Below are 14,869 nucleotides of genomic sequence, written 5' to 3' on the forward strand. Positions count from 1 at the left end.
GGGGTAAAGATTTAGAGCACTTTCTCACCTCACCACCTGTTCTCTCCTCTTGTAGCTCCCTTGTAGGACATGTCTCTGTCGTCCCTTCTGTCACTGTGTCTGCTGTGGGTTCTGTTACGAATACAGGGGACTCTGAATGGTTCTCAGGTTCAGCTTGTGAGGTTTGGTCGTCCGCATTGACTGCTGTAAATTAAATTATATGGTTTAAGGGTAAGACATCATTATGAAAAGTGAGTTACGAGACTGTTCTGAAGTTAAATGTTACACGTTTAGGTAGTTTTCAAGAATCTATTGAGAAAAAATACTTAAAGTCAAGGCCACGTCAAACACTTGATGAACAAGTATAGTTCCTTTTGAAAAGATCACAAATTTTTGAGTCAAGAGAGCTTTATGGCCAACATTGGTTACTATGTTACCATCATACTTCCCAGGAAATCTACATCAAGTGTGAAACCAACGATGGGGTTAAAACACCTAAGAACCTTCCTGGGGTTTTATTTTCTGGAAGTTGGCACTGTAATGTGAAAAGGGCTAAACATGAACACAATCAATCCCACAGCTGCCTACATTTGCATCTTACAACCAGGTAGTGTACAACAATCAGGAAAATGTTTAGAATTACAACTAAAGGCAGTGGACACTATTGGTAATTACTCAAAATAATTATCATCACAAAACCTTTCTTGGTAACGAGTAATGGGGAGAGGTTGATAGTATAAAATATTGTGAGAAACCGCTCCCTCTGAAGTAAGGTAGTTGTCGAGAAAGAAGCAATTTTCCATGAATTTGATATCAAGACCTCAGATTTAGAATGAGGTCTTGAAATCAAGTATCTGAAAGCACACAACTTCGTGTGACAAGGGTGTTTTTTTTCTCTCATTATTATCTCGCAACTTCGACGACCGATACAGCTCAAATTTAGGTTTGTTATTTTATGCATATGCTGAGATAGACCAAGTAAGAAGACTGGTCTTTGAAAATTACCAATAGTGTCCATGGTCTTTAACATAAAATGGGAAAAGTTTCCACAATCAGGGATTTCTTTTAAATGTGTGCACCAGAATAAGGAAAGATTGGTGTATTTCTGTGAAGTTTCTGCAGAATCAGAGAGGGTTGGCAGTTCTGCAATCCAAGTACAAACTGCTTGCTCTAGCTGTGTGAGAGAGATTTATATGCAGAGTACACACTTGCTTGTTACAAATTGAGTGTTTATTGTTAAAGCTAATTTTAAAGAATTTTTATCGATTGTACCAGTGCAATTCAACCCGTCGATTGCCATTCTGAACATCCGTTTTGTTGTTTAAAAAATATTGTAAGACTTTCTGCTCAACACAAACAGAAAGATCAATGCAAAGGTGTATGTTCGTCAGATCCCACTCACCATTATCTGTAACCACTTCATCATCGTTGACTGAAACAGCTGGAGAGAGTGTTGGTGATGGTGAACGATCCCTTGTGCTTGGCCGTTGTAAATGCTGATCTGTTATAAAAACCGGAATAATGCCATTTATTAGAACGTACACAAATTATTGTGAGTCGAGGCTGAGCAGCCAAGTGTACTGGACTCAAGCTCTGGTGTTTCTGATCAGCAGAGTGTAAGTTTGAGTCACGGTCTTGACACTTGTATGCAAAAGCAAGACACTTGATAATAAGTGCTTTGTCCTTGGGATGGGACATAAAGAAGTAGGTACCGCTCGTAAAAGAAATCAGGTCACTTATGGTAAAGAAAAGGAGCTAGCCCCGGTGTTTCTTAAAAGGCTTGGCAGCGAATTCCACCACCTCACACTGCTATCCTTTCAAGGTGTTGTCTCATCAAATCATTCTTGACACTCTTCACAAGATTTGATTGTATAACATTTATGACAGACACTGCCAATGTCATTTGATTGTATAACATTTATGACAGACACTGCCAATGTCAGGTATGCGATCTGATGATTGTGAAAATTCCTTTAAAAAATGGCTCTCTGGTTTGATCCCCCCTTATTTTAGACCAAAAACCTCACATGGTTGTTTGGTGAAGAAATTTTGCAGACTTGGTGCATCACCAGATTTGTGACACAATGTGGGTTGTTTTTTCTCCATTTGGTGACTGCTTTACATCTTTGATGAAAGTTTGAAGTCTCAAGGGAATTTGCAATAAAATCCTGAAACTCAGGAACAACCCTGAGAAATTGCATCCATAGATTGTACAGTATTATTATTATGATCATTATTATGGTTCTGTTTTAAAAAAAGAAGGAAAAAAAACGTTGATTATAAATTTTAAAAAAGTTCTAACCAGATGAAGTTAATTTAAATTTGTTGTTTTACCAGGCGAGTTAACAGGTGACCACCTTCGGCCTCTTCTTGTCTTGGTTCTATCGGACGCCTTCTTTGAGTCCTCAAGAAGTTTCAGGCTAAACTCATTTTCCTCTTCAGTCATCTCAACATCCAGGAGATTGTTGGTGAGGTCAACCATCTTGCTATCACAACCTGAGAGAGCAAAGACAAAATATCTCAAAGTTAGTCAAGACTACCTGAAGTGAGTAAACTCCTTCAAGTGTAATCAAATTAGGTTGAACAGCAAAAGAATTAAGAGAGCAAGATTTGAACCTGCGGCCTCCAGATAAACAAGCTGGTGCACTACCAATTGAGCTATCTAGACCTAATGTTGCCAGTCTCCCAATTTTGTCAATATCTTTGTTTCAAAAAAAAAAATTAGATAAACATCAGTGTGTTTGAATCCAACCAGAGAAGTATGGCTGTTTTTTTTCTTCGTAAGGACAGAGTAAAGTCCTTAAATACCACACATCAGTGAAGGGTAGAAATTAAAACTATAATATTTATTTAGTCAGGTTAAAACCCGATCAAAGTAAAGGTTTGCAACTAAAGTCGCAGTGTGTGGTCTTGTTGCTGACATCTTGTCTTCGGACTTCTCATCAAGTTCAAAGTTTAAGTTTGAGTTGAGTGCATGGCGCTCCAATGCATCACAGGAGTAAATACATCTCCTGATGACAGAACAGAAAAGTGTGCGAGGAGGATGGTGGGCATGGAAGGATCTTTCTTCAACTAAAAATATTTCTCCGATAAGGTTTTTAAAACCAAATAACTTGAAGTGAGATAACACGTCTTACCTAATGAAGAGGTCCTCTTTTCAACCAGTGAGCGACGTTTGAGACGAGCAGGGGAGAGTTTCCTTGGAGTTGAGGGACTGTGCTTGCCAGATCTAAGACAAGGAGCAATTGTAAAAAAGATCAAATGAAAATTAACAAACCAAACTACTAGAGTTCACCCATCCTGTGTTTTATAAATCAACAGATGCACTGAATCCTTATTGTCACAATAATTCACATTTACTGATTCAAAAGCCCACTTCAAATGAAAGAAAAAACTTGATTCTCTGTGATGAATTTTAAGAGTACAGATTGTTTGCTTTAATCTTCTGACACATGCATACTTTTGCAAGCTAGGCTCATGCAAAGATTCTGCTTGCATACAATTTTGCAGTAAGTCGTTGGGACCTATGAAAAAATGTCTCAATGTTTGCAAAAACTTTGTGAGGAGTGTGAGACATGTAACAAATTACTATTGTTGCACAAGAAGCTCATTTTGTACTGTTTTGCTTTTGTTTTCCCCCCTTCTTTTTAAATTTTTTTTTTTCAAGGAATGATGGGTTGTGTTTTGTTGTTGGAGAAATCAGCACCGACCCCACACACCCCAAATTCAACAAAACTATTCAATGGACTCAGTAGATAACATCATGTCATATGTTGTTACTCGCATGAATGAAAGGTAACCAATGTTATAGCACCCTACAGAGTGGATTTTTGATTAATCACATCGCTGAAGAATAATGATTGTATGAGGACACTTCATAAAATATGCCTCAGGACTTACTTAGGACTAAGGTTGTTTTAACAAGGAGTACTAAGTTAATAAGTGATCTTTTGGAGTTGAACAAACCATAGACAAACACAAGCTCTATGGACAAAATAAACAACGACCCCTTAGGATTTAACTGTGATTATTAGGGTTGTGCAAATCAAGGACAGGGAATTCCACAGAGCATTCAGAGAGATTACTGAAGGATTAACAAACATTATCTTTGTTAGGTGGGGACAGTTATGTCTACTGACAAGGGGGATTATTCATTTGTGAAGTGGTGGACAAAACCCATAGGTGTTTGACTCTAGCAGTAGATTTATATTATAGACAGGGTGGAGGAATAGAATTTCATGAAGTACTTCTTGCTCTGTACTAAAAAATACTTTTCAAATACTTATATAGGTCTCACAGCTTTTGAAGTGAAGGGAAAATTATCCATTGACTATTGAACTTTTTATCCTTTGCTTGATTTGATATGTGGAGTCCCAGGGTCTGTCGAGTTATTAAATAAAAACACCACAGCCCTGTGTAAATTTCCAAACGCTTGAGCATCAATCTTAAAAATTTTTCCTACACTTTCAGGCAATAGGAGTGTTTTTTTCAGGGACTACGTCATCAAAAAATACATTAACTTGGAAGTCAACAACCCCCATGTCGTACCCCTTTTATTTAGCTCTCAAATCTTCCTTATTTAAAACATATTTAGTGCTGTTAGCCACACTCTATGAACCCAGGCATTTAGTCTATGAACCCAGGCATTTAGTCTATGAACCCAGGCATTTAGTCTAACCTGTCATAGTTTGCATTGTGATCTTCATCTTCACAGTCTGCCATGTCTGCCTTTTCTTGACAACCTTCAACCACAATGTTGGGTCTGGCATAGTTTGTACCCAGCATATCCTCCATCCTCTGTTGAGCCTCCTCCTGATGGGTCTCCAAAGTTTTCTGGCAGGGGGGAAAACAATAACAAAGTTTGCTCAGTCATTTTCTTTATATAATAGTAACTGTCGTAACTGATGTCATATCTTGAGGAATAATAAATCAGCATGTCTGGTGCCCTAACTTCTTTCTATTGTAATCTTGTTGATGCTATGAAAGCTCATGCAGTTTTCATGATATTAGTCATTCTTTTAAGTGTTACTTCTACCTTCCTGGCGCTATCTAGATGACAACTAAGCTAGCAAAGTTATCAATTGTTTTTTTTTACTATGTGAATTACAAAGCAAAACAAAACTTTGTTGGCCAGCATAAAATTCTGTTTTAGAAACAAGCCTCACCTTTAAACATTTATTTTAAGGCAAATTGTACCTTTGGTTTACTTAACAATGTTATTGTTTTAATCATATATAAATGGACATACACTGTACACATTAAAGGAACACGTTGCCTTGGATCGGTCGAGTTGGTCTTTGAAAAGCGTTCTGTAACCGTTTCTTATAAAATCGGTATGGTTAGAAAGATGTTGTAAAAGTAGAATACAATGATCTACACAAATATGCCTCGAAATTGCGTGGTTTTCGTTTTACCTCATTGACAAACACGGTCGGCCATTTATGGGAGTCAAAAATGGCCGACCATGTTAGTTCGCGACGGACAATGAAAACCGTGCAATTTTGAGTGATACTTGTGTGGATCATTATATTCTACTTTTAAAACATCTTTCTAACCATATACATTTCATAACAAACGGTTTCAAATGCTTTTCAAAGACCAACTCGTCCGATCCAAGGCAACGTGTTCCTTTAATACAATAAAAGTAACCTGTAGAAATTTGATTTAAAAAGGTTGTAGCGTTGTTATTGCCGAAAATCTGAGAAAAACTTCATGCAGAAATAGTTTTAAAATTGAAATGTTTTTTTAATCTCTCTCTCTCTAAAACCACATTCCTTAGAAGGGAATCGTTTCTCAAAATGGTACACATTATCAATAGCTGCAGTGCTTCTTACCAAGTAAGTTTTTATGGTTATTAATTTTTGGAATAATTACCGCAAGTCTTAGGCCAGTGATTTTAGCCTCGGGCCAACAAATTCAGGGCTGCACAATTTTGCTAGTCTTGTGTTTTTCAATTGACTAACAGTTCCACATTGTGTAATTTAAAAAAAGAAAATGATGTTCAATGTTGGCTTCGAGTCTGGTAAATATCTTTCAATTATGTTGGGTATTAAAGCATTCTTAATTTAAAATTAATGAAATATTCTCATTACGATTTTGTCTTGAAAAATATATGCTGGTCCAGCCCTGTAGTCTTGTGATTTCCCCCCTTAATTTGAGCCCTGTATGCCCTGTGATAGATACACTTAACTGTTATAAGAAACATACCCTATGTACAGATGGAATCTTAATATCTGAATAACTAACTGCGTTCTTGGAGCTAGATTCTTGGGTTTCAGTGGACTCCTTTGGCAATGTAAGACTCCCTGATGTTTCTCTGTTAGTAATGAAGAGAGTTGGAAATGGAAGGGGGGAAATTAGTCCAATCATCATGCAATGTTAGAGGGAAAAAAAGATGCGAGTTTTAGGGTATTTGAGTCATTCAATAAATGTTAAAATGTCAGAACTCAAAGTTAAAAATTACACAACACCTCGATCTCTATTACAAGGAGGGGGATGTACTGAGCTTGCACCAACTAAACATCTGTACACATCCATGGATGGGAAGTATTTTGTTACGGGGAGGGGGGGGGGGGGGGCAGAGGGATTGATTTGCCAAAAACTGTACAGAGACAAAAAAACAAGTACCAATTTCGAATAAAAAGTCTCTTCTGCTTTATCTGTCTTATTATTTTCCTTCCTGGTGTGTCCCACTATTTTGTCTGAATTTGGGTGGAATGCCAACGATTTAACAATAGCCAGTTTGAATTATAACAATACCAATTGTGTTCCTAAACTTACAAGAGGAACATCATTTTCTTTAAAATTGTTATACTCCAGTGAGCAACTTAAAAACAATGACCAAGAACCACCAACCTGTGAGAGCCCAGATACTCCGCTGATGGATCCCAGTCTGGTGACTCACGAAATGAACTCCTGAGTGGGGAGCAGTTGACTGGCGACGAGAATGCCGTGACGAACGAATCGCTCAGTTCGGACGCGCTATCCCCAGGGGAAATGGCTTCATCTACAGGAAGCAGGATCGCAGAGTTGAGCGTCGGATGCTTACTGACGAGGTACGCTTGTTTCACGTCTGCGCTGTCTGCTGTCCTGAACGACGACGACTTAAACTCGTCCCTACCGTAATGATCGGTTTGAGTATCTGTGTTCCTACTCTGTGGACCTCTGGGACTTGTCTGGGCTTGGGAACTTCTTGAGTACGGTTTGACCTCTCTATCAGGTGTTCGACAGATCTCCGTCTGGGTGGACACAGTCTCTACTTTTAAAAGTGCTTTATTCTTAAAGTCTTTTTTGAGGTCATTGAATGTTATTGCTGGGGAGTCCCTCTGGGTACTGATAAGGGTGTCGTCCTTGGAGACATGTTGTTGCCATGGTAATCTATGCTGGAAGAGTAAAGGGCTGGAGGATCTTTGAAAGTCTTCATCAACAAGGTCTAATGAAAGGGCATCTGCAGGTTTGAAAGAAAATTAATTTTTTTTTATACTTTTATTTGATTGTCTTTGTGATTTCAGTAATTTTGAGTTGAAAGTCCTCGTTTGATGCCTCAGGAAAATAAATCCTTACCTAGGAGGACAGAGGAATCCTCATTGCGCTGTGAGAAGACTGCTGAAGATTTCTCTTTTGTTGCCGGTCGATGACTTCCAAGCAGTCTGTGCTCCTGAGAGAATTTCTTGGTTTTCTGCAACAACATTTTAAAAACATTTAATTTCAAATGAAATCAAAAAAAAAAGAAGAAAAAAAATGTTGTTATGGTGAACCACTGCCACTTAAAGGCACTGGACACCTTTGGAATTAACTGTCTAAGACCAGTATTCTCACTTGGTGTATCCCAACTAAAATAACAAATCCGTGATTTTTTTTTTACTCTATTTGGTCATTGAGTTGTGAGACAATAATGAAAGAAAAAACACCCTTGTTGCACAATTGTGTATGCTTTCAGATGCCTAAAAAAGGCTTCAGGCCTGAAGTCCTTAAATTTTTGAGTTAGAAATAACCTCTTTCTGTGCTAAATGAACTGTTAGAAAAAGAAGGGAAAAAAAGATCTATGAATCTAGCAGTATTTTGCCAGTACCCTTTTCAATGGAACTCCAATATATAATTATTCAATCTTTTTTTGCCAGGATTTTCAACAAAACCAGTCACTTGGTTTCTGTTTATGAATACATAGTACACGCATGAACCAGGTACATGAGATGGCCTTGGGGTGATTGCTCCTGACTCAGTCAAAAGGAAAATATGTCGTGGGCACAACTTCCCTCACTGACTACAATTTTTTTATTTATTCTTTTTGAGGGGGGAGGGGGTGGGGCACCAATCATTTACTAAAGGTCACATCGTTAAGGGCATTTTCAGGCATTTTTGAGGCGCCTGACTGCACTACATTCACAGGAATCACTTCATCAGCACAAGAGACTCTCTTCTAGCTGTGACTCACTATCCAAAGGAAAATAACAACAAAACTGAAATGTGGATAAATTTCCTTTTACTGGTTGCCTGCAAATTGCCTTGTGTGACATGGCCTTAACTTTAATTTTTGCATAAAATAAAGCAGCGGAGTACTTATCAATGTACTAGCCAAGAACCAAATGGAGAGAAGACATGGAAGGAAGTTTTAGTTTTAGATGTGGGTGAAAAACCCAAGAGAAGTATTCAGGGGAAAACCCACACAGTCAGGTAGGGACTGAAAACCCAATCCACATAATGCCACCGGCAGGTTTTGTACCGAGTCATAGAGGTGCGAAGCAAGTTAAGATACCACTACGATGACCCGACTCCCACTTACGCTGTGGTGTCGGGGCAAAGAGTCAACCAGAATGATTGGCTTTTCTTCAAAATACCTTTCCTTTGAACAAATAAAAGGTTTTTTTCCCCAGAAGTGTTGTTCAATGTCGTACACAATCTAACAATAGAGGGCCTTGACATCCTTTAGTCAGCGCTGCCACCAGTGCAGTATTCACAAACAGAAAGCATAAACTGGTCCCATCACTCAACCAAACAGGTTTGCAAAAAAGTTTTATCTTTTAGATACTTTCAGAACATACAATAACAGTTTCAAAAAAGTGGATTTTTTTTATCCCATGATTTTTTCTACTGACCGACAACAAAAGGATATCCGTCTAAAAAGTAACAATTAACCTTGTACAGTTGTACAGGTGGAACAAGCAGTAGGTCATGGTCAAAACAACCAAAGAAAAAACCACTACAATACCACCACTACCACCCTGAATGCCATAGAATTTTGAATATTAGGCATCCATTAAAAAATAAAAGTACGATATATTTTTATTGATCCAAAATGTTATTTGGTCTTTGCACTTACACAAATTTTTAACAAAGGCAAAGCATACTTTTGGTACTTTCAAAGTAAAATGTTTCTCAAAATTCTTTATAGTTATATCAAAGTTGCTGTAGGCTTCTAACCAAATGTTTTTATTGCCATTAATTTTAAGAGTTAAGGCCAAATGCATACCTTTCCTTTTGATTTCAAAGTTACTAATTTCACCTCTTTCTCTCTGATATATACCCATGTTTATCCATTTTTATTATAAAAACCCTGATAACTGTAAACAGTTTTGGGAGGGCAAACAAAAAAAACCAAATAAACACAACCGGTCCACTTTAACAGCGACTTTAACAGCGTCCTCCAACTTTAGTGATAAAAGTCTCAGATAAGTCTGGACTTCCCCCTTGCGGATCTTATCAGCATGTTTCAGGGTGAATGTATAAATGCATGCCGGCTTACCAAGGAGATGAGCTGACCTTTGACCTGAGCAAGCTGGTTCTTGAGCTCTGTGAGGTAGGAAGACACCTTTTCCAACACCTGGCTGTTATTCAGTGGTTGCTGCAAAATAATAAATAAATAAAAATCTGTTAACGAAAACAGGCTCTGCTAGGGTCGAAACATCACGCCATTTTTTGCACACAACAAAATCGTTAAGTTAAATACATTTAGTTTTACAACACACAATTTTCATTATGTATTAGATTTATAGCTGGAATTCTTGTAGGTCAGTAAAATCAAAACAGTCGGGTAAAATTAAAGGAATGTTACAGAATTGTCTAAATAAATTTGCAATGTAGTAGGCCTAGTGCTTATCAGCAAGGGTGAGTGTTGCAAGCTCCGAACTAATTTTTGTTTAATCAGAATGGACATGTCAACTCTGACTGTCAGCTTCAGAGTTCAAATTATTGAGCCTTGTTATTTCCCCCTGCATTCCACAGCAGATTAATAAGACAATGTACAAGGAAACATCCTTGTAGATTGTAAACATTTGAACCACGCCCGGTTGAGCAATCCAATTTTACAACGAAGGGTTTATCAAGTCACAACTCGCCTTGTTTCTTGCCTAAACTCTGTGTTAAGTTTGCCTCAAAGGATTCAAATGAGCTTCTTATACAGAAGGAAAGCCCACACCCTTCTCCAGAGATGGGGTTAATTTCCTCCTTGAGTCAATATTCATTGGGGTCTTTTGTCTACAGACACCATAAGGCCCTCATGTGTGTGTAGAATGTTTGACCTAAGATGAATTAACAAACTTAAAACTCATTTAATCATTGTTACCACAATTAATTTAATTTTGTTTGTCTGCCTTTTAAGATTACTTTATTCTCACATGTTTTTTGAGTTTTTACTGCACAAACTTGTTCCTCCTTTCCCTTATTCTCATGCACATACGGACCACACAATGATACAAGAATAATCCATTGTTATTATTAATATTTTGATTCAGTACATTATGTGTAAGTCTGTGAACATTTATATTTCATGTCTTACAAATTTTATGTACAAAAAACGTCACTCCTACACAATCCATCTGAATATAAACCAGGTGTTTAAAAACTCAAAATTCCTGATTTTCTTGCATAGCTAAGACTAAGAGTCTATTTTACAAATACAAAAGGGGGAAAACACCTCTTACACGACTTCTGTTTCAATAAAGAAAAAGCCATGTCCTAATAAAGAGTTTTCCCTGGGGGGGGGGTTGCTTTATGAGTAAGACTCCTGCATGTTCAGGTACTTATTACAATACAGGAAGCTTAAGGCACACTGACATTTAAAAATGGCTTTCTCTGTCTAGCATATCTTGCTCTAAAATCTTGGTTATGATGAATTGAAGCAAGAAAGTAGCCTTACCAAGGCTCAAATTTGGGAGAAAATTCACAAGACCACTCGGAACTTGGAAGAAAACTTAATTTTTTTTACTGGAACAGAAATGTTCTTACAACACAGAACTAAAATGAGACAAAAAACTTCCTGAGCCCTGACAACATCTATATAAGAGAAACTTTCTCTCATCTGTCTACATTCAAACATGATGTGTCTGTTCAAGATATTACTCAATGAGGTATTGTTATTCAATTGAAAAACCCCAAGACCACCGGACTTGTATGGTCAGAGACTTCTTGACCCAAAACTAAAACAATTGGCCTCAGGCTAGCATAGTGCCTTTAAGCCTTCCTTGCACCGTGGGGGGGGGGGATGTACAAACTCCTGCTTACTTTTGAAGTGAAAAAGATTTAGTTTCAAAAAATTTTATACTATATTTTGAAAACAATTTCTTCAAAAAGAATTGTTAGATTGTTCATGGGAAGGACTCTGGATGATGAATAAGCCATCACTGGACATGCTAAAGTAACAGATGAATGAAGACTTGATCTCCATCGACCTCGAGTGCTTTAATAGCATCAACACCATCATCGCAACATTTTCTTTGAAAATTTGTTATAAATGTTAAATGGAATGTACAACTACACATGGAAACCCCTATGGTCTCAAACCATACAGAATGCATAGAGAATCGTGGAGGACATCTTAAGAGCAATGACAGCAAAAACCATTGATCTGTTAACTTTTCTTAAGTGTCTAGCTCTTTATCACCACATTTCCTTGAAAAATTAGCATTCAATTCTATGTTAACTGTAATGTATAATTACACATGGCAACCCTTCTGGTCCCGAACCATACAAAATGCATAAAGAATCATGGAGGACATCTTAAGAGCAATGACAGTCAAAACCATTGATCTGTTTAGCTCTTTATATCACCACATTTCCTTGAAAAATTTGCATTCAATTCCATGTTAACCGTAATGTTTAACTACACATGGCAACCCCTCTGGTCCCGGACCATACAAAATGCATAAAGAATCATGGAGGACATTTTAAGAGCAATGACAGTAAAAACCATTGATCTGTCTAGCTCTTTATATCACCACATTTCCTTGAAAAATAATGTAAGCATTCAATTCCATGTTATTACCATAATGTTTAACTACACATGGCAACCCCTCTGGTCCCGACCCATACAAAATGCATAAAGAATCATGGAGGACATCTTAAGAGCAATGACAGTAAAAACCATTGATCTGTTTAGCTCTTTATATCACCACATTTCCTTGAAAAATTTGCATTCAATTCCATGTTAACCGTAATGTTTAACTACACATGGCAACCCCTCTGGTCCCGGACCATACAAAATGCATAAAGAATCATGGAGGACATTTTAAGAGCAATGACAGTAAAAACCATTGATCTGTCTAGCTCTTTATATCACCACATTTCCTTGAAAAATAATGTAAGCATTCAATTCCATGTTATTACCATAATGTTTAACTACAAATGGCAACCCCTCTGGTCCCGAACCATACAAAATGCATAAAGAATCATGGAGGACATCTTAAGAGCAATGACAGTAAAAACCATTGATCTGTTTAGCTCTTTATATCACCACATTTCCTTGAAAAATTTGCATTCAATTCCATGTTAACCGTAATGTTTAACTACACATGGCAACCCCTCTGGTCCCGGACCATACAAAATGCATAAAGAATCATGGAGGACATCTTAAGAGCAATGACAGTAAAAACCATTGATCTGTCTAGCTCTTTATATCACATTTCCTTGAAAAATTTGCATTCAATTCCATGTTAACCGTAATGTTTAACTACACATGGCAACCCCTCTGGTCCCGAACCACACAAAATGCATAAAGAATCATGGAGGACATCTTAAGAGCAATGACAGTAAAAACCATTGATCTGTCTAGCTCTTTATATCACCACATTTCATTGAAAAGTTTGCATTCAATTCCATGTTACCTGTAAGTACACATGGCAACCTCTCTCGTCTTGGATCATCCAGAGTGCATTGAGAATCATGGAGGACATCTTATAATAAGAGCAATGACAGCAAAAATCATTGATCTGTTAACTATACTCTGAAGTGTCTAGCTCTTTGTACAGACAACCAAAATTCTAACATTTCCAGACAGGCCGAAGGACAGACACATGTTCCTGTGATTCTTGAAGTTATTAACGCATGACTAGATTACTTAGAAGGAGAGATTGACACTTGGGCTGATTCTAAATGTTCGGATTCAAGATGAGAAACTTGTATTTTGCTTTCTCTGGAAACCCGAGTAACCTGAGCCTATGGGTGAGATGAGATTTGCCAAAAGTAACATTTCTTGAAAATGGCTTGCTGGCCTGGGTTGCCCCTGTTCCATATGCTGAACCTCCCAGCAGCCGATTTCACAAATCTTTATGCAACTGCGTAAGTCCACTTGGGCAATGTAAATGGTGCAACTCAAGAGATTTACAGACTCTGTGCATTACCAGAAATACAAAACTACAGGTTTGGACACAATTTTGACTACTTATTTCTCCCTTCAATGACTATTTAACTTCAATCAAGAATTTTATTTTAATAATCTTTTATTGTATATTTGCTGGTTTTTTATGTTTGAATGTATTTTTATATTGTTAACCTAAACACAATTCAGCCTTTTGGCTGCTACGTTTGATTTTTAATAAACCAATAATATAAAAAAAATAATAATAATAATTGAAGTCTCTTGAAGTCTCGGGGAGATTTAGAAAAAATTCATGAAATCATGAAAAAATCCTAAGAAATTAAACTACTTTTAAAGAGAGAAAGTTGATCCGTATCCAAATTGGTGGCTTCGGCTACAGTACAGTCATTTATTTCAACACTTGATCATATGATAATCTAGCCGTAGCCGTATCTACCAATTTGGACATGGCTGTACAAAAACCTTTTTCAATTGAGCTTTTAATTTTGATCCGGCTCTACCAAGTCAAACCTGGACATTCATAATCAGCAGATTGGATCGTGACTTTCTGAAATTACAGTGTGGGTGTGTTGGTTTTCCTAGAGGTAAAAGCCTCTTGCTTTATGCTTACACTAAAGCTATGCTGCATGGGTTTTAAGGGGTACACAAACTGGTTTTTGTGATAAAGTTTTTATACAAACACTCAGTAGACAGTGCATGTAGCTACCTAAAGAGGTCAGTGGGTCCTTTCCATAATGCTTGAAGGCCAAACATACAATGTCTGATGACCCATAAAATGTGTAGTGGTTTTTACTGATTTGTGAACACAATTGAAAAAAAAGATTCAAGCACACATACTTGGCAATTTGGATGACAATGGAGCTGTGTTTCACATAAAGCATTGTTGAAGAATTGTCTCCAGAAAGTGCCACTTAGACCCAGTGCAAGGCAAGGTCCATTTAACCACTGTTCATTCTTCCACCAATGCTTTGAACATTAACCCAATACAAACAAAAACGGATCATCTTGATTTTACTGTCTCAATAAAACCCACAGATTTGTCAGGAAAGTAGGAAAACTCACAACACTCTGTTTTGATCTTGGCATATGGATGTGACGAAACAACATGAGTTCTGGGCCCAATGTGGTAGAGCTGCTTAGCACAAAAAGGTTGCTAACCACAGCAAAATTATGCTTAGCAGATTAAGGTTAACAACCGACAATTTGTGACTGGTATCCTCCTTTTTTCTGCTAGGCCAAAAATTGTCAAGCAATAATTTTTGCTTAAAGGCAGTGGAGACTATTGGTCATTACTCAAAA

The 14,869-nt window shown here is 37.4% G+C and overlaps 1 protein-coding gene across 21 annotated transcripts in view; it reads right to left on the bottom strand.

Annotated features, from left to right (window-relative positions):
- LOC139939424 (uncharacterized) overlaps window positions 1-14,869 on the bottom strand; it is an 88,111-nt gene that overhangs the window by 27,625 nt on the left and 45,617 nt on the right. For all 21 annotated transcript variants that reach the window (XR_011786306.1, XM_071935308.1, XM_071935321.1 and 18 more), the window contains 9 exons: window positions 9,722-9,820; window positions 7,543-7,657; window positions 6,835-7,426; window positions 6,187-6,295; window positions 4,658-4,812; window positions 3,117-3,208; window positions 2,314-2,475; window positions 1,382-1,480; window positions 29-183 (listed from right to left, as the gene is read on the bottom strand). Coding sequence is in view for 20 of the 21 variants with exons in the window: in XM_071935308.1 (XP_071791409.1) it covers window positions 29-183; window positions 1,382-1,480; window positions 2,314-2,475; window positions 3,117-3,208; window positions 4,658-4,812; window positions 6,187-6,295; window positions 6,835-7,426; window positions 7,543-7,657; window positions 9,722-9,820 (1,578 nt within the window). In the remaining variant the exon portion in view is untranslated. The remainder of the gene's footprint in view (window positions 1-28; window positions 184-1,381; window positions 1,481-2,313; window positions 2,476-3,116; window positions 3,209-4,657; window positions 4,813-6,186; window positions 6,296-6,834; window positions 7,427-7,542; window positions 7,658-9,721; window positions 9,821-14,869) is intronic.

The sequence above is a fragment of the Asterias amurensis genome, chromosome 7 (genome assembly GCF_032118995.1).
Source record: "Asterias amurensis chromosome 7, ASM3211899v1".
Lineage (NCBI taxonomy): Eukaryota > Metazoa > Echinodermata > Asteroidea > Forcipulatida > Asteriidae > Asterias > Asterias amurensis.